This window comes from Delphinapterus leucas, chromosome 4 (genome assembly GCF_059928025.1).
Source record: "Delphinapterus leucas isolate spDelLeu-1000000601 "Yukka" chromosome 4, BTC_Dleu_Yukka2, whole genome shotgun sequence".
Classification (NCBI taxonomy): Eukaryota; Metazoa; Chordata; class Mammalia; order Artiodactyla; family Monodontidae; genus Delphinapterus; species Delphinapterus leucas.
The window spans coordinates 11,637,934-11,661,750 of record NC_143132.1 but is presented as its reverse complement, the minus strand read 5'-3'; the positions used below and the strand labels follow the sequence as shown (position 1 = coordinate 11,661,750).

Here is a 23,817-nt window from a genome sequence, read left to right as displayed (position 1 = left end):
TCTGAGGATCTATCCTCAAGCTGTTGGGTCACCAACATCCATGAGATGTTAAGGAAAAGCCGGAACAAACTTTTTGGCTAACACAATACATCAAAACAGAGGTAAGTGTCAGATTCCTATTCCACAAACTCCAATGAACGGCCCAAATCTTTTTTTCTGGCCGGGAACTTAGTTATTTAAATAAGTGAATCTGTTTTTACATAGGCAAACTTGTCTTCTTAACAAGAATAGTCAAAAAAAAAAATAGTCCATGTCTCAGTCAGTTTTAACATTGTCCATAAAAAAGATTAACTTAGATGGCCAGGCAAAAATATGCTTTTTATTACTATTAGTTGTTTATAGAACAATCATTAAAATTAACTTTATTAATTAACCTTATTAACTTTATTAATGTAGACAACATTTACAAACATAAAGTGTGCTGTGCTGAAATTAGGAACTACTGGAGTTTCCTGAAAACTTTGACTTCTCATTATCTAATAGCAAAAATGGTTTCATTGATATATGTTGCTGCAATGTAATTAGGTATCTAATTCTAATATTTAACAAGATTCACAGAATCATAGCCTTCTAAAATGTTCTGGAACTATAGCTTTTATTATAAACTCTTATTTCACACTGTTCACAATTGTATTTAGAATAATATATCATTGCAGAAGCTAATGATAACTCATTCAATAAAGTAATGACATATGCCAATTAATGCCCCATCATGTAAGCAGAAAGGTCTGAAATTTCCTTTTGAAGATGTAATTTTATTGAACTATCACACACTTTACAAAATAACTTGTTCTTCCAAAATCAGAGGGGCAAGTGACATGCTTCTGAGGCACTTCCATAGTACAGCGCTCCGAATTAAATAAGGAAACAGACCTGCTCCTTTTGACCACTCTCCATTATCCTCTAGTTGCCCGATTCTGTGAATAGGCAGTTACACAAACCTAAAGTAGTCAGATCTTTCTTAAAGTGGTTGAGACACAATCTCATGGATGTCAATCTCCTGTCATTTGCCAAAGGTGCAAGTGGGTACCGTATCTTTGTTTATTAAAGGGTTCCTAAGACAGGAAATTGGATCCCTAAGACAGTAAACTGAGATTTTCATATCACTGAAAAAGCCTCTGGGGAGTTTGATACATAACAAAGAAAGGCTTCAGGTAGGTTTATGTAAACCTAACATTTCAACTCTGATTAGAGATGAAGCCAAAAGTGAAATCTTGTTTCCATTGAGCCCAAGGATTTTTTTTCCCCCACCTCTGAAAGGTCAGAAAATACTTTCAAACTCTTTAAAAGTGGACACTGGAGTCTATTTCTAGAATAGCTAAATCAGCTAGCTTGGCTGATGGCTCTGCGCTGCTAATGGCTCATGAAGTTAGGCAGGAAAAAGTACAACCAAGATATTTGGTGGTTTCTTTATTCAGTACCCAGAGAGAAGGGCTTTATAAAAAAGAAGAGTGTTATAACTCCACTAGGCTAATTTTCTGATCTTAACATTTCCAACCATATAGAGAATGTCCCAAAAGTCTTAGAAAAATTTGTGCTTTAATAACCTCAGGTGTATAAATGCAGCAAACTTGTGAAAAACATACATCATTTGGAGGTTTAGTTGCCTACATTCCATACTTCTTTCATTTTGTGACCTTTCATGATACATTCTTAGTTGTTGTTGAAGTACCTATGTTTGAAGATGGCAAACAACAAATGTTTTTAAATTAGAGTTTAAAACTGCACTAAGACTTTGGAATACCCTTTATGATTCCCAGCCTGAGTCCCTATCCTAACTCCTTTCACCTGATGACCGACATTTACGAACTGAAATGTATTAAATTGTTTCCTTAAAAGTAAGTTCTCCTCTTGTTTTGCCATATCCTCAGAGCAAAGCTGGTTGAGTATTTCTCTGACTTAGTTTCTTACAGCTCTCTCATCTACACATCACTGGAGATGTGACTTGTTTTGTGAAAAGTACAGAGGCACACAGTTCTCAGACTCTTGTGTTATAGAAAGAAATCTCAGCCTCTATGTGTGATGTCAGTACTACTGAAAATGATTGGGGGCAGTTCTGTGAACAATGAGATGGTCATGTTTTAATAAATTGCCACACATTCATCCAGTTAAAGAAACCTGTCTTGACTCCAGGTGTTTTCTCTTCTTCTCCCTGATCAAAGTTATTTGGGTTTTTATCTGTGACTTCTTGTGTTTTCATAAGCGTCTCATATATTTCCTGGGCTCTGGCAATTTCTTTCTGGGCATCAAAATGGACTTTTTGCCTGGTCAGAAGGGGAACAATCAAATTAAAGTCATTAATTCGCTTGTTTAGTTTTTTGATGTTTTCTTGAAACTGCTCACAAACTTGGTTCCACTGTTTCTGTTCAGTTGGTGTCATTGGATTCCCAAGTTTTTTCCTTGACACTAAAATTGCCTCTCTGAGTTGATCAATAGTATCCTTTATTTCCTTTTGCATTAGGATCCATTCTGGTTGGTATCCATTATCTATCAATATTCTGTTCAGGTTGTGAGTCATGGGATCAATATATGAACAGCCAGAAAATTTTTTTAGAGGTTTTCCTTTCCCACTGAGATTGTCAAAGTCTCCTTTTGCCATTGATTCCTGAATGAGATCCTCCACCAAACGTTCTATTGCTTGAGTTATCTTTTGTTCCTTACTGTGTCTTACATCTTTAACAGTTACACTATCGGTGAAATACTGGCTTTGCAGTTTCTGCTTTTGGTATTCCATCACTTGCTCAGTTGCACGGTCTGCTCTAAATTGCCTATACTGCTTCTCTCGTTGACTTGGAGTCCCAAAACCAATACCCTCAAAACTTAAATAATGCCGGTGTTGGGGTGTGTTATATTTGAATTTTTTTTCTTCTTCTTCTGTTCCTTCAACTGTACTCTGTCTGGCATTTGTTTGTTCTATCACGTGGGAAAGCACCTTCCTATAAGCTTCTTCGATCCTTATAAATGTTGCAGAATCAGCAGTATTAGAGCCACCATCTGGATGGTATTGCTTGGCAAGCTTATGAAAAGATTCCCTGACGTCATCTGCAGAGCATCCTTCATCCAGATTCAGCAGCCTATAATATTCTCTCATATTCTTTTTGGATTTATGAGTTGACATCATTCTAGTTCTAATGACACCAAGATATGGACCCATTTTCATTCGATTAGGAATCACTGAAGCATTTATCAGATGAGATCTTAAGATTTGAGCCATCATCGCATACACTGTTCATTATTGTACCCAGAGTTCTTCCTAGCAATGATCTATAAAACGACAACAAATATAGGGTGAAGACAGTTGTATTATCAGCTGAATTCATATTTTCAGCAATAAGGATTAAATTACAGTACAACAAGGGGTAGTTCTTTCTAATGCTGCTGCCAAAAGTCTTGTAGCTATATTCCATTTATGTTAGCAGAGAAATGGAAGTTGATGATGCTTTGCATTAACATATTATGATATAATCTGGGTTCTACTCCTCACTAACTAACCACAGAATTTTAGAGCTGGCAAGTTCTGAGAGATCATCTAGTCCAATCTTCTCATTTTGTGAGAAAATGTAGGCTCAGAAGGTTAAGCAACATAACCAAGTCCCACAGCAAGTTGTAAGCAAAATGGTTAGGGTTAGGGCACAATAAGCCCCTTGCTTAATTGTCTGTATCCCCAGCAGATTATAAATTTCATTGGCACCACCATTTCCTTAGTTAGTGAGTGTATCATTGTCTTTATCGTCCCAAGGAGTCCTGTCATGAGAAGACATACGTGAAACAATCAGAGAACATGACAAAGTATGTACCTAGTCTGACACTAAATTGAATAGAATCAAGTGTCCAAAAGACTTTAAGCTCTACAGCTTGTTAGGAAGGAGCTATCTGCTGCATGCCGGAAAACCAAGATGAAAGGTGAGGCCTCCCAATATGTTCGCTATTATTTTAAAAATGCACGGTATAGGGCTTCCCTGGTGGTGCAGTGGTTAAGAATACGCCTGCCAATGCAGGGGACACGGGTTCGAGCCTTGGTCCAGGAAGATCCCACATGCTGCGGGGCAACTAAGCCCGTGCGCCACAACTACTGAGCCCATGTGCCACAACTACTGAGCCCACGTGCCACAACTACTGAAGCCTGCGCACCTAGAGCCCGTGCTCTGCAACAAGAAGCCACCGCAATGAGAAGCCCGTGCACTGCAACCAAGAGTAGCCCCCGCTCGCCACAACTAGAGAAAGCCTTCAGGCAGCAACGAACACCCAACACAGCCAAAAATAAATAAATTTATTAAAAAAAAAAAAATACACGGTAGGGCTTCCCTGGTGGTGCAGTGGTTGGGAGTCCGCCTGCCGATGCAGGGGACACGGGTTCGTGCCCCGGTCCGGGAGGATCCCACATGCCGCGAAGCGGTTGCGCCCGTGAGCCATAGCCGCTGGGCCTGCGTGTCCGGAGCCTGTGCTCCGCAACGGGAGAGGCCACAGCGGTGAGAGGCCCACGTACCGCAAAAAAAAAAAAAACCAAAACAACCAAAAAAAATTACGGTATAGTAGAGAAGAAAGTCTTGTACACAGATAATGGCAGTGAAATGCCGGAAGTGGTTTAACTGAAAACAGTATTTTGATGTATAAACGCTAAAACTGAGCTCCTGGGGACTCCAATTTTCCGGACAACTGGGGTCTAGCAATTTCAGAGTTAATTGGCATAGTAGTGATTGTGCGAACTGTGGCCGTCGCGGGGGAGTGGTCAGTCCCAACCCGGGACACGCCCCGCCCCGCCCCGCCCCCTACTCACCTCAGATGCTGGGAAGGGGCTCAGCGGCTCCCGCCCCCATGCTACGCCTGTGCGCATGCGTGGACGATGGGCCCTTCACTCCTCAGGCTTCTCCGCCGTGGCCGGGGACAAGTGTCTCCGCTGGACTAGACCACCTGCGTTTTACACTGAGGGAACCCTCGGGGTGCGGAGGGCAGTATTATACCTAAAAGGGACAGATGTCCTACCTTATCAGGGAACCCCAGAATCTCTTTTAAAACGAACTCTTCCCAAGAGGGCACGAGCAGGACATTTCAAGATGATACGCCCCGCCCCAGACTATCTGCTCCACCTCCGCCCCCACCTCGGGTGGGAGGTGGATCGATCGACGGGGATTCTGGGAGCTGTAGTTTGCCGGGAAGTGCGGCGAGCGCAGAACTCTGCCGCGCGCCTGCGCCTGCGTCTGCCAAGAGGAAGGCGCGGGTAGAGCCGGGCTCCGAGAAGGTCGCGGTGGAGGTGGTGGAGACATATAGGAGTTACCGTAGGCGAATGTAGGTTGGGATCCTTCAAGTCCTAGTGGTTCGGAGGGCAGTGGCCCTCGGTAAATTGTTTTTTGAGGAGGCGAAGACAAGTCCGTTTCCCCGAACAGGACCTGAACAGCCTCTTCGGGTCTGCAGCCGGGGACACCAGCTCAGAGACGAGGAAACTACCCAGCCCAGAAAGATCTAGCTCACCCGGGTTAGAAACCTAGTCTTTCATTAGTTCAAGAACGTAGTGAGCAGCTCACTCTGCCTGGCGTTGGTAGGGGGTAAGCACAGTCGAAGACAATTAAATTAGGTGTTTCCTGGCTTTAAGTTCAGCCACTATCATGGGGATTTACCCTACTGTACGAGGAGATAATTGTAAAAAAAGAAAGAAGAAAGAAAGCGGCAGAAACTTGGGGAGTCAGACCTGAGTTGAAAATCCTGTTGCTTACACTTGCCTTTTTTCTGTGTCTGTTTATCTGTAAGATGAAGGTACCAACAAATGGTAAACTGTATTTAGCAGTTACTTTTGGCCAAGCACTGTGCTAAATGCTCTATGTATAGTCTTTTCAAATCCTTACAACAGACCTGTGAGGTAATTGCTATTGTTTTCCCCATTTTACTGATGATGAAATAATAATTGCATCGAACTCACTGAGTTTTTGTGAGAATTACACAATGTACGTATGCCACTTTGCACAATGCCTGGCACATTAAATCTATTTGTTATGATTGTGTCTCCTAAAAGAAGCCAGAAATAGGTACTAGCCTAGAAAGGCTTCTGAGTTATAGACAGTGTAATAATTTGTTACCTTCTATGTAGGTGTGCAGAAAATGGTTAAATTCTTATTCAGAAGTATTTCCTTATAAGCAAACAATGAGCGTAGAAGAACTCCTGTGCGAAAGAAAATGTTTCTACAAGTTTTAACTCTTCTAGCCAACATTTTAAACAAAGCTATAAAAGGGTAAAAAAGCAGAAACACAGTTTTAGAAACACCCGTACTTATATAGCACTTTGCATTTTACAATGCACTCATCACAAATGCCATTTTGATGTTGGCATCTTATAAGTAACTATACTTTAACCGCGAGCAGTTAAGTGACTTGGTTAAGTGACTAGACTCTGTAAGTTACTGGGACTCTAAGTCCATTTCTGTTTTCAGAATGTCAGTTCTATAGTGTGATTCTGTACATGTAGAAGGTGAATTGGAGACAGCTGAGTTATCAGTAAAGCACGCTTTCAGCTGCAAAGTGTAAATTAGCTAACTGACTTGGGGGATTATTTTTCTTATTTATATGAAATGGTGGAGGTAGGCAGTTTCTGGTATTGGTTCAGCTACCAAGAGTTGCTTTACCATTTTCTCTCTTTCTCCCATGTATGTATTTCTTTCTGAATTATTTAAAAGTAATTGCATATATTATGTTCCTTTACCCAAAGTACTTCAGTATTTAAAAGTAATTGCATATATTATGTCCCTTTACCCCAAAGTACATCAGTATTTAAAAATAATTACATGTTTTACGCCCCTGTACCCTAAAGTACTTAAGTATTTGTTTCCTCAAAACAAGGGCGTTCTCTTACATCACCCTAGCACTGTTATCAAATTCAGCAGATTTAACATAGATGCAATATTATTATTTATTTTTTTTGGCCATGCCACATGGCTTGTGGGATCTGGGATCTTAGTTTCCCTCACCAGGGATGGAACCAGTGCCCCCTGCAGTGGAAGCGCAGAACCCTAACAACTGGACTGCCAGGGAATCCGCAACCCATGGACTTTTTTTTTTTTACAGGTACGCGGGCCTCTCACTGTTGCGGCCTCTCCCGTTGCGGAGCACAGGCTGCGGACGCGCAGGCTCAGCACCCATGGCTCACGGGCCCAGCCGCTCCGCGGAATGTGGGATCTTCCCGGACTGGGGCACGAGCCCGTGTCCCCTGCATCGGCAGACGGACTCTCAACCACTGCGCCACCGGGGAAGCCCCCCCGTCCCCCATGGACTTTTAAGTCAGCAGGTCTTCCTCAGTTTAGTTATGGGAAGAAAGAGTCCACCATTTGAAAATATAGTTCTCATTAAAACAGAAAAAAAAAACAAGTAAAAGAATTAAAATATAGTTCTTTTCTTTCTTTTTCTTTTTGGCTGTGTTGGGTCTTTGTTGCTGCCTGTGGGCTTTCTCTAGTTGCAGCAAGTGGGCTTACTCATTGCAGTGGCTTCTCTTATGGAGCACGGGCTCTAGGCATGCAGGCTTCAGTAGTTGTGGCTATGTGGGATCTTCCCGGACCAGGGCTCGAACCCGTGTCCCCTACATTGGCAGGCAGATTCTTAACCACTGCGCCACCAGTAAAGTCCTAGTTCTTTTCCTTGTAGAAGGTGCCTGCATACTCTGCAGTCAACAGTCCTAAAGATAATAAGAAGTGATCAGAGGATCACATTTAGAGTCAGAACCAAACACGTAGGTTGACTAGCATTTTTTTTTTTTTTTTTTAATTTTGGCTGTGCCACTTGGCAGTTCCCTCGGCCAGGGATTGAACCCAGGCCACGGTGAAAGCCCGAATTCTAACCACTAAACCACCAGTGAATTCCTGGTTGACTAGTGTTTTTAATGTGATCATGCTACCTCGCTTATTTGAACTCCATAGACTATTTTTTTTTAAGATTTATTTATTATTTATTTTATTTATTTTTGGCTGCATCAGGTCCTAGTTGTGGCATGCGGGATCTTCACTGAGGCATGTGGGATCTTTTGTTGTGGCGCGCACACTCTTCATTGTAGTGCGTGGGCTTCTCTCTAGTGGTGGTGTGCGGCTTTTCTCTCTCTAGTTGTGGTGCGCAGGTTCCAGGGTACGTGAGCTCTGTAGTCTGCAGCACACGGGCTCTAGTTGAGGCACATGAGCTCAGTAGTTGTGGCGCGCGGGCTTAGTTGCTCCGCAGCATGTGGGATCTTAGTTCCCTAACCAGGGATCGAACCAGCATCCTTACATTGTAAGGCAGATTCTTTACCACTGGACCACCAGGGAAGTACTTCCACAGACTTTTAAAAACCTGTTCATTTTCTGTATAAAATTGTTAACCACTTTAAGGTTATGTCATGATTCAAATCAACATGCTTGAACCTCAGTCTATTATTTTCCACAAAGTCTAATTATTACCTCCAGTCTGTCAGCTGGGTTGTAGTATAATCTTACACATAACGGCTGGTTTTAAATTAAAGTGTGTTGGATTAGATGTGTGTGACATTTCCTAGTCTGGAACATCTTTTTCATAATTCCATGCTCTCAGAATAGGGTTGAGCATTTTGAAACAAATTTCCCCATAAACAAGGGAGGGTAGAGAATTGACATGAATTTAGTTAGCACACCAAAACTTAATCATTAATTCTGTTTCTGAGTGGGTGGGAAATTGATGTGTGATATTTTTTAAAAGTTACCAGAAAACAAATTTTCTTACCTTATAGTTATATTAAATACTTCACTGAGCTACTGCAAGAAGCATGGCACTACAAAAGTAACCTCTTTTCTCTTTGTACTCTCAGATGTAGTTTCACACTTTGACTAAAGCAAGTGAGGGCTCGAGACTTCCCTGGTGGTCCAGTGGTTAAGTCTCCGAGATCCCAATGCAGGGCGCCCAGGTTCGATCCCTGGTCAGGGAACTAGATCCCACATGCATGCTGCAACTAAGAAGTCTTCATGCTGTAACTAAAGATCCCGCATGCCGCAACGGAGATGCCACAACTAAGACCTGCTGCAGCCAAAATAAATAAATATTAAAAAAAGAAAATTGAGCAAGTGAGGACTCTGTTTTAATCCATCTGTTTCTTCTTTTCCCCTTTCTTTCATTTGCTGGTTCTGTGGTAACTGCAAAGAAGTTGATTTATTTCCAATAAGTGTGGTGCCGTAGTAACCAAAATCACACTCCCCTGAAGATTGATTTATGGTTCCATCTGCATCCTAAAATCACATATTTTTCAGTGATGTTTGCGAATCTTATCTTCTGGAGCTACAATTCCCAGAAGCACTATGAAATATGCTTCTCAATTCATTCACTATGAAATATGATTCTCAGTTCATTCACTATGAAATATGATTCTCAATTCATCTGAATTCATTTTTTTGTTTATTTTATTGAAATAGAGTTGAGGTACAGTATTATGTTAGTTTGAGTATATTAATTCATTTTTTACTCTATTTGATCAAGGAAGAGTTGGCTGTAGGCAGTGTCAGCTTTAAAAGAAAGACAACGAGGGAATTCCCTGGTGGCCTAATGGTTAGGTTTCAGTGCTTTCACTGTGGAGGCCTGGGTTTTATCTCTGGTCCAGCATGCTGCACGGTGTGGCCAAAATTTTTTTTAAAAGGCAGTATATTAACTTAATTAGCATAACAGAGACCTAAAGTCTAGGGGGGTTGGGAAAAGGTACCCTGGAAAAGAGGAGATTCACACTCATTTAGATATTTTTCCGTTTTCCCTCTTCGCAGGTGGGCTACCCAGTTATTGAACCATTCTAAGGTGGTCAGTAAGGGCCACACACAGGATTTGTGGACATTTGCTAATGGAAAACTGCCTTTCCCAACCCAGGATGCCAGTTTCCATTTTTGGCATCGAATTAACATGTTGATTTATTGTCATTTGAGCCTGAATTATCTGCATTTGACTGGTGCTGGTCTCTAGTGCTTTCTGTTCCTTGAAACCATGAATAATGTATATACCTCACTCTCCTTGCAGGCTTCTAATGGGGAATGCATATCAGCTGCCTGAGAATCAAGATTTGAATTGATTCCAACCCGTATTATATGTACCCAGCCTGTTTATCAAAATCACTGCTTTACAGCACAACACTATGTTTTCCTCATCCTTCAAAATTTGTTTCCAGCTTTATTGAGGTATAATTGACAAAAATTGTATACATGTAAGGTGCACAACTTGATAATTTCGTATATGTATAATTGTGAAATAATCATCACAACCACGCTAATTAACAAACTAACATATCATCACCTCACATAGTTACCGTTTTCTTTTTCTTTTCTTTCTTTCCTTTTTTGAGATCCCAACTGCAGGGTGGAAAGCCTTCATCAATCCTTGGGAAACCTGGGACTTCATTTATAGGTAAAGAATTTTTATCTGAAGTTAAGATCCATTACGTTCTTTTTCTCTTATGCATTGGGTTTGTTCAACAATTAAAGTCCTGTGTGATCCGAATTCCCCTGGTATCTACTACCATGTACATTCATTATCTTTGGCTTTAAACATTTTGGCTCTGTTGTATCTGGATGTGAATCTTTTTGAGTTTATCCTGCTTGGAGTTCATGGAGGTTCTTGGATGGTAAATGAATGTTTTTCCATAAAATTTGGGATGTTCTCAGCCATTATTTCTTCAATTGTTTTTCTCATCCCTTTCTGACACCCCCTTTATGCATTTGATGGTGTATTTAATGGTGTCAGATTTCTCTGAGGCTCTGTTTATTTTTCTTCATTCGTTTTTCTTTCTGTTCCTCCGGTTGGATAATCTCTATTTGATCTATCTTCAAGTTCACCATTTCTTCTGCCAGCTCAAATCTACTACTGAGGGGACTTCCCTGGTGGTCCATTGGTAAAGAATCCGCTTTCCAATGCAGGGGACTCGGGTTTGATCCCTGGCTGGGGAACTAGGATCCCACATGCTGCAGGGCAACTACCGAGCCCATGTGCTCTAGAGCCCACATGCTGCAACTACTGAACCCTCATGCTCTGGAGCCCGTGCACACAACTAGAGAGAAGCCCGTGAGCCACAACAAAGAGCCTGTGTGCCGCAACAAAAGATCCCGCATGCCACAACTAAGATGCAACATGGCTAATAAATAAAATAAATTAATTAGTTAAAAATAAAAACTTAAAAAAAAACCCAAATCTACTGAGTCCCTCTAGTGAAGTTTTCATTTCAAATGTTATATTTTTTAACTTCAGAATTTCTATTTGAATCTTTTAAAGTAATTTCTATCTCTTTATTAATATTCTATATTTGATGAGACATTTTCATGATACCGTCTTTTAATTTTTTTAATATTTATTTATTTATTTATTTAGGCTGTGCCAGGTCTTAAGTTGCGGCACGTGGGATCTTTGTTTTGGCATGTGGGATCTTTAGTTGTGGCATATGGACTTACCCACTGGACCGCCAGGGAAGTCCCCCTGTCTTTTAATTCTTTGTACATATTTATAATGGCTGCTTTGAAGTCTTTGCAAAGTGCACCATTCAGGCCCCTTCAAAGGCAGTTTTTATTACCTACTTTTTTTTCCTGTATATGGGTCACACTTTCCTATTTTTTGCATGTCTTGTAATTTTTTGTTGAAAATTGGACATTTTATGTAATATATTGTAGCAACTTTGGATACTGATTTCCCCCCTCTAAAGGTGGTTGTTATTTGCTTTGTTGTCTGTTTGTCTAGTGAATTGGCTGAACTAATTCTGCCAAGTCTATTTCTCCACAATGTGTAGCCTCTGATGTTCTTGCTCAGATATTCCCCTCTTGCTTTTCTGTTTTTTTTGTTTTGTTTTTTGTTTTTGTTTTTTTGCGGTACGCGGGCATCTCACTGTTGTGGCCTCTCCCGTTGCGGAGCACAGGCTCCGGACGCGCAGGCTCAGCGGCCGTGGCTCACGGGCCCAGCCGCTCTGCGGCATGGGGGATCCTCCTGGACCGGGGCACGAACCCGTGTCCCCTGCATTGGCAGGCGGACTCTCAACCACTGAGCCACCAGGGAAGCCCCTATTTTTAGTTTTTTAAGGAACCTCCATACTGTTCTCCATAGTGGCTTTATCCATTTACATTCCCACCAACAGTGCAAGAGGGTTTCCTTTTCTCCACACCCTCTCCAGCATTTATTGTTTGTGGATATTTTGATGATGGCCATTCTGACTGGTGTGAGGTGATACCTCATTGTGGTTTTGATTTGCATTTCTCTAATGATTAGTGACCATCCAAATTCTTGAAGGATCAGTTTGTCTACTCTTCTAGTACAGAAAGCTGATGGGATAAAATTAGTTACTTTGATTTGTTTTGAAACTTTCTCTGCCCTGGCAGTAAAGGCCTATTTGAAGGGTGCTAAGAAAAGAAAAATAGAAGAGGAGAAAACATTTCCTAAATGTTCCTCATTCTCTGAGGTCAGTATTATCCTGACACCAAAGCCAGACAAAGACATTACAAGAAAAGAAAACTACAGACTAATATGCTTTATGAATATAGATGAAAAAGTTTCAACAAAATACTAGCAAGTCAAATCCAGCAGCATATTAAAATATTATACACCATGACCAAGAGAGACATTCTAGGAAAGCAAGGATGGTTTAGTATATGAAAATCAATTAATCTACCATATTGATAGAATGAAAGGAAAAAAACCACATGATCATCTCAATTGATGCAGAAAAAGCATTTAACAGTATCTAACTCTCATTCATAATAAAAACACCCAACAAACAAGGACTAGGAAGGAACTTCCTCAATCTAGTAAAGGGTATCTACTAAAATCCACTTAAAAGGAAAGATTGAAAACTTGTTCCCCTAGCAACAAGACAGGATCCGGACGCGCAGGCTCAGTGGCTATGGCTCACGGGCCCAGCCGCTCTGCGGCATGTGGGATCTTCCTGGACCGGGGCACGAACCCGTGTCCCTTGCATCGGCAGGCTGACTCTCAACCACTGCGCCACCAGGGAAGCCCTCTATTTAGCATTTTGCTTTAAGTTTTAACCAGGTAAATTAGACAAGAAAAAGAAATAAAAGACATATTTTATTTGGGAAAAAAGTGGGAAAGAAAGAAGTAGAACTGCATTTCCAATGACATTATCTTCTATATAGAAAATCCTAAAGGGTTGATAAAGACACTGCAAGACTTAATAAATGAGCTCAGCGAAGTTGCAGGATACGAGGTCAAAATACAAACATAAGTTGTATTTCTATAAACTAGCACTGAAAAAGCTGAAAAAGAAATTAACAATTCCATTTAAAATAGCATCAAAATGAAAAAAGAAAACAATTAGGAATAAACGTTACCAGGGAGGTATAAGACACTAAAAATTATAAAATAATACACTACTGAATGTAAAATAGATAGCTATTGGGGAAGCAGCCGCATAGCACAGGGAGATCAGTTCAGTGCAGTGCTTTGTGACCACCTAGAGGGGTGGGATAGGGAGGGTGGGAGGGAGACACAAGAGGGAGGGGATATGGGGTTATATGTATACGTATAGCTGATTCACTTTGTTATACAGCAGCAACTAACACAACAATGTAAAGCAATTATACTCCAATAAAGATGTTAAAAAATATATAAAATATTGCTGGAAGAAATGAAAGAAGACCCAAGTAAATGGAAAGACATCCTGTGTTCATTGATTGGAAGACTTAATATTGTTAAGATGGCAATAGTCTCCAAATTAATCTACAGGTTAAAATAAATTCCTTTCAAAATCTCAGTCGGCCTTTCTGAAAGAAGTTGACAAGCTGATCATGAATTTATATGGCAACGCAAGGAACACAGAATATAAAAAATACTCTCGAAAAAGAAGAACAGGGGACTTCCCTGGTGGTCCAGTGGGTAAGACTCCATGCTCCCAATGCAGGGGGCCTGGAATCTATCCCTGGTCAGGGAACGAGATCCCACATGTATGCAGCAACTAAGAGTTTGAATGCCACAACTAAAGATCCTGCACGCCGCAACTAAGACCAGGCACAGCCTAAATAAATATTTTTTAAAAAAAGAAAAAAAAGAACAAAGTTAGAGAAGTCACACTTCCTGATTTCAAAACTCACTACAAAGCTACAGTAATCAAGACTTTGTGGTACTGGCATAAGGATAGACATATAGATAAATGGAATATAATTGAGAGTCCAGAAATAAACTCATACATTTATGGTCAAGTGATTTTTGACAAGGATGCCAAGACAATTAAATGGGGGAAAGAATAGATTTTTCAATAAATGTTGCTGGGACAACTGCATATCCACTTGCAAATGAATGAAGTCAAACCCTTGCTTCACATTATATACAAAAATGAACTTGGGATGGATCAAATGTAAGAGCTGAAACCATAAAACTTTTAGAAGGAAACATAGGTGTAAACCTTTGTGACCTTGCATTTGACAATGATTTCTTAGATATGATACCGAAAGCAAAAGTAACAAAAGAAAAAATAGAAAAATTGGACTTCATCAAAATTAAAAATATTTGTGCTTCAAAGAATACCATTGAGAAACTGAGAACACAAGCCACATAATATGAGAAAAAATTTTCAAATCACGTATCTGATAAGGGTCTGGTATCCAGAATATATAAAGAACTCTTACAACTCATTAATAAAAAGACATTTAACTCAGTTTTGAAATGAGCAAAGAATTTGAATAGACATTTCACCAAAGAAGACATACAAATGGCCACTAAAACATTAAAAGATGCTTAGTCATTAGGGAAATGTAAATCAAAACCACAGTGGGATACCCCTTCATACCCCTGGAATGGCTATAATCAAAATGATAGACAATAGCAAGTGTTGGTGAGGATGTGGAAAAATCAGAACCCTTATATATTGATGATGGGAATGTAAAATGGAACAGCCCCTTTAGAAAACAGTTTGCAGTTTCTTGAAAGGTTAAACATGGAGTTACCAATGATTCAGCAATTCTACTCCTACCTATTTACCCAAGAGTACTGGAAACATGCTTCCACACAAAAACTTGTACATGAGTATTCACAGCCACATTATTCATGATAGCCCCAAAGTAGAAACAACCCACATGTTCATCAACTGATGAATGGATAAACAAAATGTGATATATCCATACAGTGGAATATTATTCAGTCATAAAAATGTATGTGGTACCAATACGTATTACAACATGCATGGACCTTACAAACATTATGCTAAGTGGAAGAAGCAAAACACTAAGGTGAGTGAATGCTAACAGATAGGGGTTTCTTTTTGGAGTGATGTGAATGTTCTGGAATTAGATAGTAGTGATGGTTGTACAACTTTGTTCATACTCTAAAAATCACCGAATTGTACACTTTAAAAGTATAGTGTGTGAATTATATCTCAGTGAAAAATCAGAAGTGTTAATTTTTTTGTGTTAAGAAATTAGAGTATATTTGGTATTTTATATAGTTTAATATTTAGAAACTCACACCTAATAGAATTCTGGGACAGTCTTAAACTATAATTGAAAATGTGTAATTGAGTAATTTAGACTTTGATTTAAATTTGAAATCTTCCTAAGTTTATATACATTATTAGCGTATCTAAGAGAATTTTAGCCATCAACTTATTTTGTAAGTTTAATGTATCATAGTAATACTCAGGCTTTTTATTTTCTTAAGTCAGATAATAGAAGTATTTGGAAAGGAAAACAAATATAGAAAACTTAAAATTCAGCCTCAAATGTTTTCATTTGTTAATGGAATCAACTATTTTTAAAAATATTTATTTATTTATTTATTTGTATCAGGTCTCAGTTGCGGCTTGCAGGCTCCTTAGTTGCACCATGTGAACTCTTAGTTGCGGCATGCATGTGGGATCTAGTTCCTTAACCAGGGATCGAACCCAGGCCTCCTGCATTGGGAGTGCAGAGTCTTAACCACTGCACCATCAGGGAAGTCCCTGGAATCAACTGTTAACTAAAGTTCCCTTAACAATGACAGTTAACATTTGTCAAACTTATAAATAAGATAATAAGATATGTAAGCTGAATTTCAATACTGTAACTTTAATAAATTAATTATTAGTTTTAAAAAGCAAAATATGCCTGAAAAATCTCCCCTTTCTTTTCTGCCCCCCTCCTTTGCTGGGGCGACAGAACAGAGTTACTTGTGTCCTCATAGAGATAGTCTATACATAAGCATGGTTGTTTACTCCCACCTTTTAATTCTCTCCCTTCTTCAGAATGACCGCTATGAATAGCCAACCCTGGACGGTTGTTGGGCTGGTCCTTCGCTTTGAGTGGCTGGAAGATGGCACTGCAGTGACAGCTGTCAGGCCCAGTAGGCCATCTGTGAACTTGCACCTCAGATTTGGAGATAATAGTTGTTAGGGGCTGAATTGTGTCCCCCCCCCCAATTAATATGTTGAAATCCCAACCCCTAGTATCTCAGAATGTGACAAATAGGAAATTGGGCCTTCAAAGAAGTGATGAAGTTAAAATGAGGCCATTAGAGTGGGCCCTAATCCAGTCTGACTGGTGTCCTACAAGGAGGAAGAAATCTGGACATAGAAAGTAAAACAGGAGGGAAGGGGGCAGGGCACAACCTTTAAAAGAATGATATAGCCATAGGACATGACAAAAACTGGTTAGAACTAACTAGATCCAAGATGGCGGAAGATTTGACTTCCAGTGGACCTTGAGCCTCATCATACACTCATTGTAATACATTAGCGTAAGGTAAGTGACACACCCACCAGTGCCACAGACAGTTCTGAGGCCAACCATCAAAGACCAGAAAGTGGGCTGTGGCCCAATTCCTGGAAATCTCTGCCCCTTTCCCAAAATAGTTGGAATAATCCTCCCACTCATTAGCCTATGAAATTACCCAGCCCATAAAAACTAACCATGCAGGCTCTAGAGCGCAGGCTCAGTAGTTGTGGCGCACGGGCTTAGTTGTTCCGCAGCATGTGGGATCTTCCTGGATCAGCGCTCGAACCCATGTCCCTTGAATGAGCAGGCAGATTCTTATCCACTGTGCCACTGGGGAAGTCCCAAACCTGTCACCAAATTGATCTTGGACTTCCAGCCTCCAGAACTGTCAGAAAATAATATCTGTTGTTTAAGACACCCAGTCTGTGGTATTTTGTTATAGCAGTCCTAGCAAACTAATACAACAGTTCTCTTTGAGCTCATGCATTCTTTCAGTGGACTTCAGGAATTTGTATTATCCAAGCTGTTTCCTCTCAGATGGAAAACTCTGAAAGCAAGTTGAAGTTTTAGCTCTCTCCTTTCCCTCTTGCAGACATGCCGTGTCCTACAGGTCTCACCCTGGGGCTTCTACTGCCTCCTCCCCTTTGAACTTTATTCTTTCCTTATTTTGCACACCTAGCACTTATCCTGAATCTTACAGGATGCTGTAAACACCCTCAGGGCACCAAACGATGGCACAGTTGAAAAGGCTGATTTGCTGTGAGAATAAGATTATTCTCTTATTTGTAGAGAATAAGAAATAAATTATTTACAAAACTGGAGGTTTTCCAGTGCTTGGCTTTCAGCACAACCTAATAGCTTTGTCAGCTGATTTTTTTTTTTTTTCCATGTGGGATCTTAGTTCCCCAACCAGGGATCGAGCCCATGCCCCCTGCATTGGGAGCATAGAGTCTTAACACTGGACCACCAGGGAAGTCCCTTAGGTGAATATTTAATTAAACATGATTTTTAAATGATAGATCTTGTTTCATTTTGGTTTTGCTTGTAACAGAAGCAGTCAAGGAATTGAGTGATACTGCTACACAAAACTTTTTTTTTTTTGGCTGCGTTGGGTCTCGTTGCTGCACGCGGGCTTTTCTCTAGTTGCGGCGAGCAGGGCTTCTCTTCATTGAGGTGCGCGGGCTTCTCATTGCGGTGGCTTCTCTTGTTGCAGAGCCGGCCCTAGAGCACGTGGGCTTCAGTAGTTGCAGTGCACGGGCTCAGTAGTTGTGGCGCACGGGCTTAGCTGCTCCGTGGTGTGTGGGATTTTCCCGGACCAGGGATGGAACCCGTGTCCCCTGCATTGGCAGGCGGATTCTTAACCACTGCACCACCAGGGAAGTCCCCCAAACTCTTTTTTCCTATAAATTTTTGGAGGTTCGTGGTGCAGAAAAATTTTAAATGCAATTTGACTTTCATTGTCCACAAATATTTCAATTCATGAAACTTAAAAAAATGAAATCGATTTGGAATATTAAAATTTTCATGCAGTGCTTTATCGCAATGCTCAGAATACAGATGGGGCTCGGGAGTTAGCATTTTTAGTAAGTTCACCCAGGGAACTACCAGGTTAACAGATGGAGGCTTTGAGGATTAGGATTCCTATGCTGATGGATAGTCTTTAGTATGGTTTGGAAACCAGGGCGGGGGGGGTGGGGTGACTGTGGGGCTCCCGGGCATGGAGGCCTCTTTGTGCCCCCCTTTCCTTGTAGACCAGACTCCAGCCTCCATGACCTTCCCTGAGTTCCAAAGGGCAGATTCGTACGGTTGCTCATCAAGGGAGGAGCAGCCAAGAAACCACCTGAGGTGAGATTAAAGGGACCAGAGAAGCTCATCCAGATTAAGAGACCCACGCCTGAGACCCTGCTCACACCCTCATCTAACCCCACCCTTGGAGTATTGTCATAAAACTCCTCATCAAATCCTCCTGGGTTGGGACACATTTTTCGAGACAGCGGCCCGTTCTGTCCCCCTTTGCCTGGCAAGGCAATAAAGCTATCCTTTTCTATTTCACCCAAAACTCTCTCCGAGATCCGATTTGACAGCGGTGCACAGAGGCCGAGCTTTTGGCATCAGTTTCCGTGACAAAGTGTGCAAGTCCTATCTGTATTCATTTAAGTGACTTCATGCTGAACGTGAAGTATTTTGTTTGTTTGTTTGTTCTGTTTTTTTGCGGTACGCGGGCCTCTCACTGTTGTGGCCTCTCCCGTTGCGGAGCACAGGCTCCGGACGCGCAGGCTCAGCGGCCATGGCTCACGGGCCCAGCCGCTCCGCGGCATGTGGGATCCTCACGGACCGGGGCACGAACCCGCGTCCCCTGCATCGGCAGACGGACTCTCAACCACTGCGCCACCAGGGGAGCCCCAAACGTGAAGTATTTGAAATGTAAGCTTGATGCATTTTATAACGTAAGATTACATGTAATCTTGATGTATTTCAAAAACTATGAATTAATCTTTCTACGGTAACAGAGGAGTTGTATCTCTCTTTTATGGGGAAGAGTTTTATTGAATATAATTCATATGCCACAGAATTCACCCATTTAAAGAGTACAATTCAATGGCTTAGGTGTGTTCACGGGGTGATGCAACTATAACACCGTCGATTTTATTATACTCTCGTACCCCCAAAGAAGCATTGCATCCTTTAGTCATCATCTCCAAATACCTCTATCCCCACAGCCCTGGGCAAGTATTAATCTCCTTGGCGTGTCAGGATTTGCTTATTCTGGACATGCCATATAAATGGACTCCTACACGTGCAGTCATGTGACTGGCTTCTTTCACTTAGAATAACGTTGTAAGGTTGGTCCATGTTGTAGGGTGTATCAGTATCTCTTTCCTTTTCACGGTAGAGTAATATTTCATTGTATGGATAGTCTACATTTTATTTTTCAATTCATTAGCTGGCAGACATTTGGATTATTTCTACTTATGGCCTTGTGTTGTGGTTAATGTAAGCTTTACATGGCTTGAGAAGGAATGGCTATAAGACTGTCTAAAAGAGAATAGTGATGGCAGAGGTAAAATTTATGTATTAGATAATTGGTAAAAAGCAGTTCAGGGAGATAAAGAAGCCAGGAGGAACTGTCAGCAGAACGTGAACTTAAAAAGAAAAAAACCAACAACTGGAATTTTATTAATCTTCCTGAACTACTTGCAGCTGCATCTATCAGGTGACCTGTGGAGCTGGACCTTTGTCAAATGGGGGCTGCTGAGCACGGGAATCCCTCGTTGTCTGGGGCATCCACCATTGTGTGAGAGGCAGTTTTTCTCGTGACAGCCCAAAGACCATTTTCCTGTTTTCTTTGACCCCCGGCCATGAGAGCAGGGTGAGAGACCTAGACTTGACCAATCAGATAATCCTGCCTGGGCAAGTGACCCAGAGATAGAGGCATTCTGAGTGCATTTCGATTGCGGGAGCAGCTACAAATTGAATGCTCACTGAAGTAGGGCCGAAGGAGCTGATGTGGCCATGGCAGCAATGTCCTTGCCAGTCTCTTCCTGGGCGTGATTTTGGCCGTGGTTCTGGCTGCTTAGCATGGGAGAATAGCCAAGAAAATTCTGAAAATAAGTAATGAGGAGGGACTAGCTGTACCAGTCGTTAAACTTTATTATAATTAAATACCATATTGTACTTCATTTATTTATTTATTTTTGGCTGTGCCACGTGGCTTGTGGGATCTTAGTTCCCCAATCAGGGATTGAACCTGGGTCCTCGGCAGTGAAAGTGCCGAGTTCTAACTACAGGACTGCCAGGGAATTCCCTGTACTTGAGTTATTTTTAAAGTTTATGTGCAGTAGTTAAAAATGGTAAAAAATTTAAGAAGGAACATTTAGAGACTAAAATCTCTTAGAAATGATTATAACATTCCTCTTTAGAACATTTGGCTTACCCAGCATTTTAGAACTCCCATTTGAATCCTTTCTGATTGTTGTGTGTAGCCAGCAGAGCTGATTAACAGTTGAACCCTCTTTCCCCTGTCCACCCCGTATCTTTCTACCTGAACACGATGTAGGGGCTCATTTGTTTTACTCCTGTTTACACAAATAGAAACAGAGACATCTATAATAAAAGACAAATATCCATATTTATTACATTAATAAAAGACTAACATCTTTGCATTGCCTTTTTCATAACTTAAATGACCTTTTGAGTATCATTATAAACCAACAGCTGCTCACACACTCAACATGTCCAAATAATATTGTTTATCACGAACTAGACAGTAGGACACCCTTTCAGCTGACTCCTCTGTCCTTTCAGTATCATCCCTGCTACTTTCAACCTTTTCTTTTTGGATTCTGTCAACCACATATTTCAGACACACTTTGATTCTTCCTATCTGAAGATATTGAATCAGCTACCTTCCATGGTGTCCAGGTTCCTTTTAGTGGATATTAGTGTCTAAATAAGGGCTGGAAAATTGTATTCCTAAAGTCATAAACTCTTACTGATTTTTCTAATTTACCCTGGTACCAGCTTCTACTTTTATTACAGTATATGATTTTATCAACCAATAACATTTTCCTTTATATCTTCTAACTTTCTAAAAACTTCATAGGCTAGTTTGGCATATACATAATAGGTGCTTATTATGTTGAGTGAGCTCTCTAGAAAAAAGTGAGTCAATTGTTTTTGCAGCAAAGACACCTATGTAAAATGATGTACCTGGACATCATTTGATGGCAGTTGCTGACTACAGTCAAGGAGAGGTAGGGTAATGTTGGCCAGCTGCCTGGGGAAACTGACTTGCACCAGAGGCAGTGATGAGGGTCTCTTGGCAAAGGTGTCTGTCCTTTTTTCTGGCACTCTGCTTCTCTTGACCCTCTTTCCTGTATTAAGGCGAGAGTTTACTCTCTTCTGTATATAACTACTGTAAGAGTCCTGTGCCGTTAAGTTTTGAGTTTAAACTCCAACGGAGGACTTGAACAGGGCTTCAAGGTACCCTTCCAGTAAGGTGCCCCCCTGTTGGGCAGGCAGAGCTCTCAGGCCACCCTGAAGGTGGCTCAGCAGTCTAAGGCTGGCTGGCTGCCTATGGGCCAGGTGGCCATTCCCTGTTTGCTCAGCGATGACAGAAATGTGGTCCTATGTGTAGGGTCATGCACATGTGGCCCAGTATGTCAACCTAGACCTCCCAGTTCCAGAACTGCATATCCACATTAGAAATGACTGGCTAGAGTGGGAAATCATGCAGTCCCATTATACTCTTTACTAGTCTGAGTAGATTGCCTTCCATCCTCCCAAACTGTGAAGCTAAAATCTGGGTGTTACAAAAATTGTCAATTATTATAGGAATGTGTAATGATATTTCAAAGTACAAAGAACACTATCCCTCAGAAATGGGAACTACCTCAAAATTTTATGACACCAACTTAGGATCAGAATAATTAGAGAAGTCTCAATTCAAATCAGTACAGATATACAATACGGGGAAGAGATATTAACTTATTAGACTTATTAGCTCTTCGAAAACGAATATATAAGAAAGATTAAGTTTCGGTATCTTATTTGGCTGAAAGTAAAAGGAATTCTGGATGCCTGTTTTGATGATGAACAAAAAGGCCCCAAACAGGTAAAACCTGAAATACCACTGGAAGCAATACATATATGTCTTAGATGTCTTTCAGGCTGAGTCCACGATAAAAGTCACCCTGCAAGCAGCTAGAATTCTTTCAAAGCTGGCTCCATTCTTGGATTAGGATGCTTCATTCCTCTTTGACCCAACAGATCTTGCCATTTTCTCCAAGCCGTACAGTTCCACTGGCCACCAGCTGGAGGGCTGAGGGAAATATTTTATGTTCCGCTAATTTTACTCTTTCAGATAGAGTTTCAACAGTGTCACCCCTCTTCACCGGAACAGCTTCTTGTAAAATAATTTGTCCAGCATCTACATCTTCCTGGAAAAGAAAAGTGAGAAAGTTTTGAACATTACTTCTGCCAAGTACAATTTACATTAAATACTAATAAGATTTTGGTAGAAAGAGACATACTCACAGCTACAAAGTGCACGGTGCACCCAGTGACGGTGACCCCGGCATCCAGGACTTGTTCATGGGCATTTGAACCCTTAAATGAAGGGAGCAAGGATGGGTGAATGTTGAGCATTTTCCCTGGAAATTAATTAAAACATAGTGGTCAGAATTTAAAAACCCTATGTATTCTGTCAAAGGAACATACACTTTCCTGTCTAGAATCAGGAGTCAATAGAAGCAAGGTTTTTCTAGGATGGGTGTTTTCTTTGTCAAAGACAGAAATGAGGAAAAGTGAAATACACGTTCTCATCCAAGGAGGCCCTGGGAGCAGCAGGTTTCTGCCTTGCACAGCTGAAGACACACCAAGGGGCTTCTGAACAGGCGCCTGCACTGACTCAAAGCTGGATGGGAGGGGTTCTAATCTGGATCATAGGGCTCTTGAAGAAGATTCAGCTTGTCCCTGGCACATAATATTAGAAAGACAGGAGGTTCCTGCGTAGTGTCTATGTGCTTGATTTCTAACCATGAAGTGGCATGTTCACATGTGACTAATCCACAGATGCCGGATTAGTCAGTCTGTGTGCCTTACGTCACCAAAAGCATTGCCTGTGGTATATTACACCACAAGTGCTCTAACTATATTCACTTAAGAAAACAAACTCTCCGAAGAGGAACTGCATTTATTGACCAAATATGTGCACAAAAAAGCACCACAGGAAGCAGTCAAAACTTCTGTGGGAAAGGCATTAACAGCAGACACTATGTTATCTGGCAACAATGCCTTCCTTTCCATCTTCTGGCAATGGTTCACAGTTCCTCAGAAGAGGAACTCTATTTTGGGATACAGAGAGTCACCTTCCCTTGCTTCTAAACAAGTAAAAAAAGTCTCTTCCCAATATTTATCCAGAAGATGAAATAATATGTTTGCAGTAATGTGAAACCAACCTAAGCTACATTAGAAACCGTAATTACAGCAGGCCAAAGAAAACTGATAGAAACAGCAGGATAATAAATCATTATTCTTTGGGCTAAGGGCAAAGGAAATTCAGTTATGACGTGTGTCAAAATAAACCGTCACAGTAAATACCATGACTGGGATTGTCTGGAAAGTTCACCACCCTATAGCCCATTTTCAGTCAATTCCTCAATGTAGTATCAAACTATTTTTG

The 23,817-nt window shown here is 41.0% G+C and overlaps 2 protein-coding genes and 1 long non-coding RNA gene across 6 annotated transcripts in view; 1 reads left to right on the top strand and 2 right to left on the bottom strand.

The window, feature by feature from the left end:
* Window positions 1-302: 302 nt before the first annotated feature.
* On the bottom strand, window positions 303-5,116 carry DNAJC28 (DnaJ heat shock protein family (Hsp40) member C28). Its single transcript, XM_022552963.3, has 2 exons — window positions 4,778-5,116; window positions 303-3,264 (listed from the first exon to the last, which is right to left on the bottom strand). The coding sequence occupies exon 2, from the start codon at window positions 3,215-3,217 to the stop codon at window positions 2,075-2,077; it is 1,143 nt and encodes a 380-aa protein (XP_022408671.2). The 5' UTR covers window positions 3,218-3,264; window positions 4,778-5,116; the 3' UTR covers window positions 303-2,074.
* LOC111163823 (uncharacterized) lies at window positions 4,229-21,412 on the top strand. The gene is made up of 4 exons (XR_016392957.1): window positions 4,229-5,286; window positions 7,054-10,136; window positions 10,301-10,362; window positions 16,166-21,412. It is a non-coding gene; the product is annotated as an uncharacterized LOC111163823 (long non-coding RNA).
* Window positions 20,745-23,817, bottom strand: part of GART (phosphoribosylglycinamide formyltransferase, phosphoribosylglycinamide synthetase, phosphoribosylaminoimidazole synthetase) — a 26,852-nt gene continuing 23,779 nt past the window's right edge. For all 4 annotated transcript variants that reach the window (XM_022552855.3, XM_089910286.1, XM_089910287.1 and 1 more), the window contains 2 exons: window positions 22,671-22,786; window positions 20,745-22,573 (listed from right to left, as the gene is read on the bottom strand). In XM_022552855.3, the coding sequence (XP_022408563.2) occupies window positions 22,382-22,573; window positions 22,671-22,786 (308 nt within the window). In that variant the 3' untranslated portion in view covers window positions 20,745-22,381. The remainder of the gene's footprint in view (window positions 22,574-22,670; window positions 22,787-23,817) is intronic.

Bases quoted from the DNA above. Each gene is read 5' to 3' on its own strand.
- DNAJC28 (XM_022552963.3), bottom strand. From the start codon at position 3,217: ATGATGGCTCAAATCTTAAGATCTCATCTGATAAATGCTTCAGTGATT.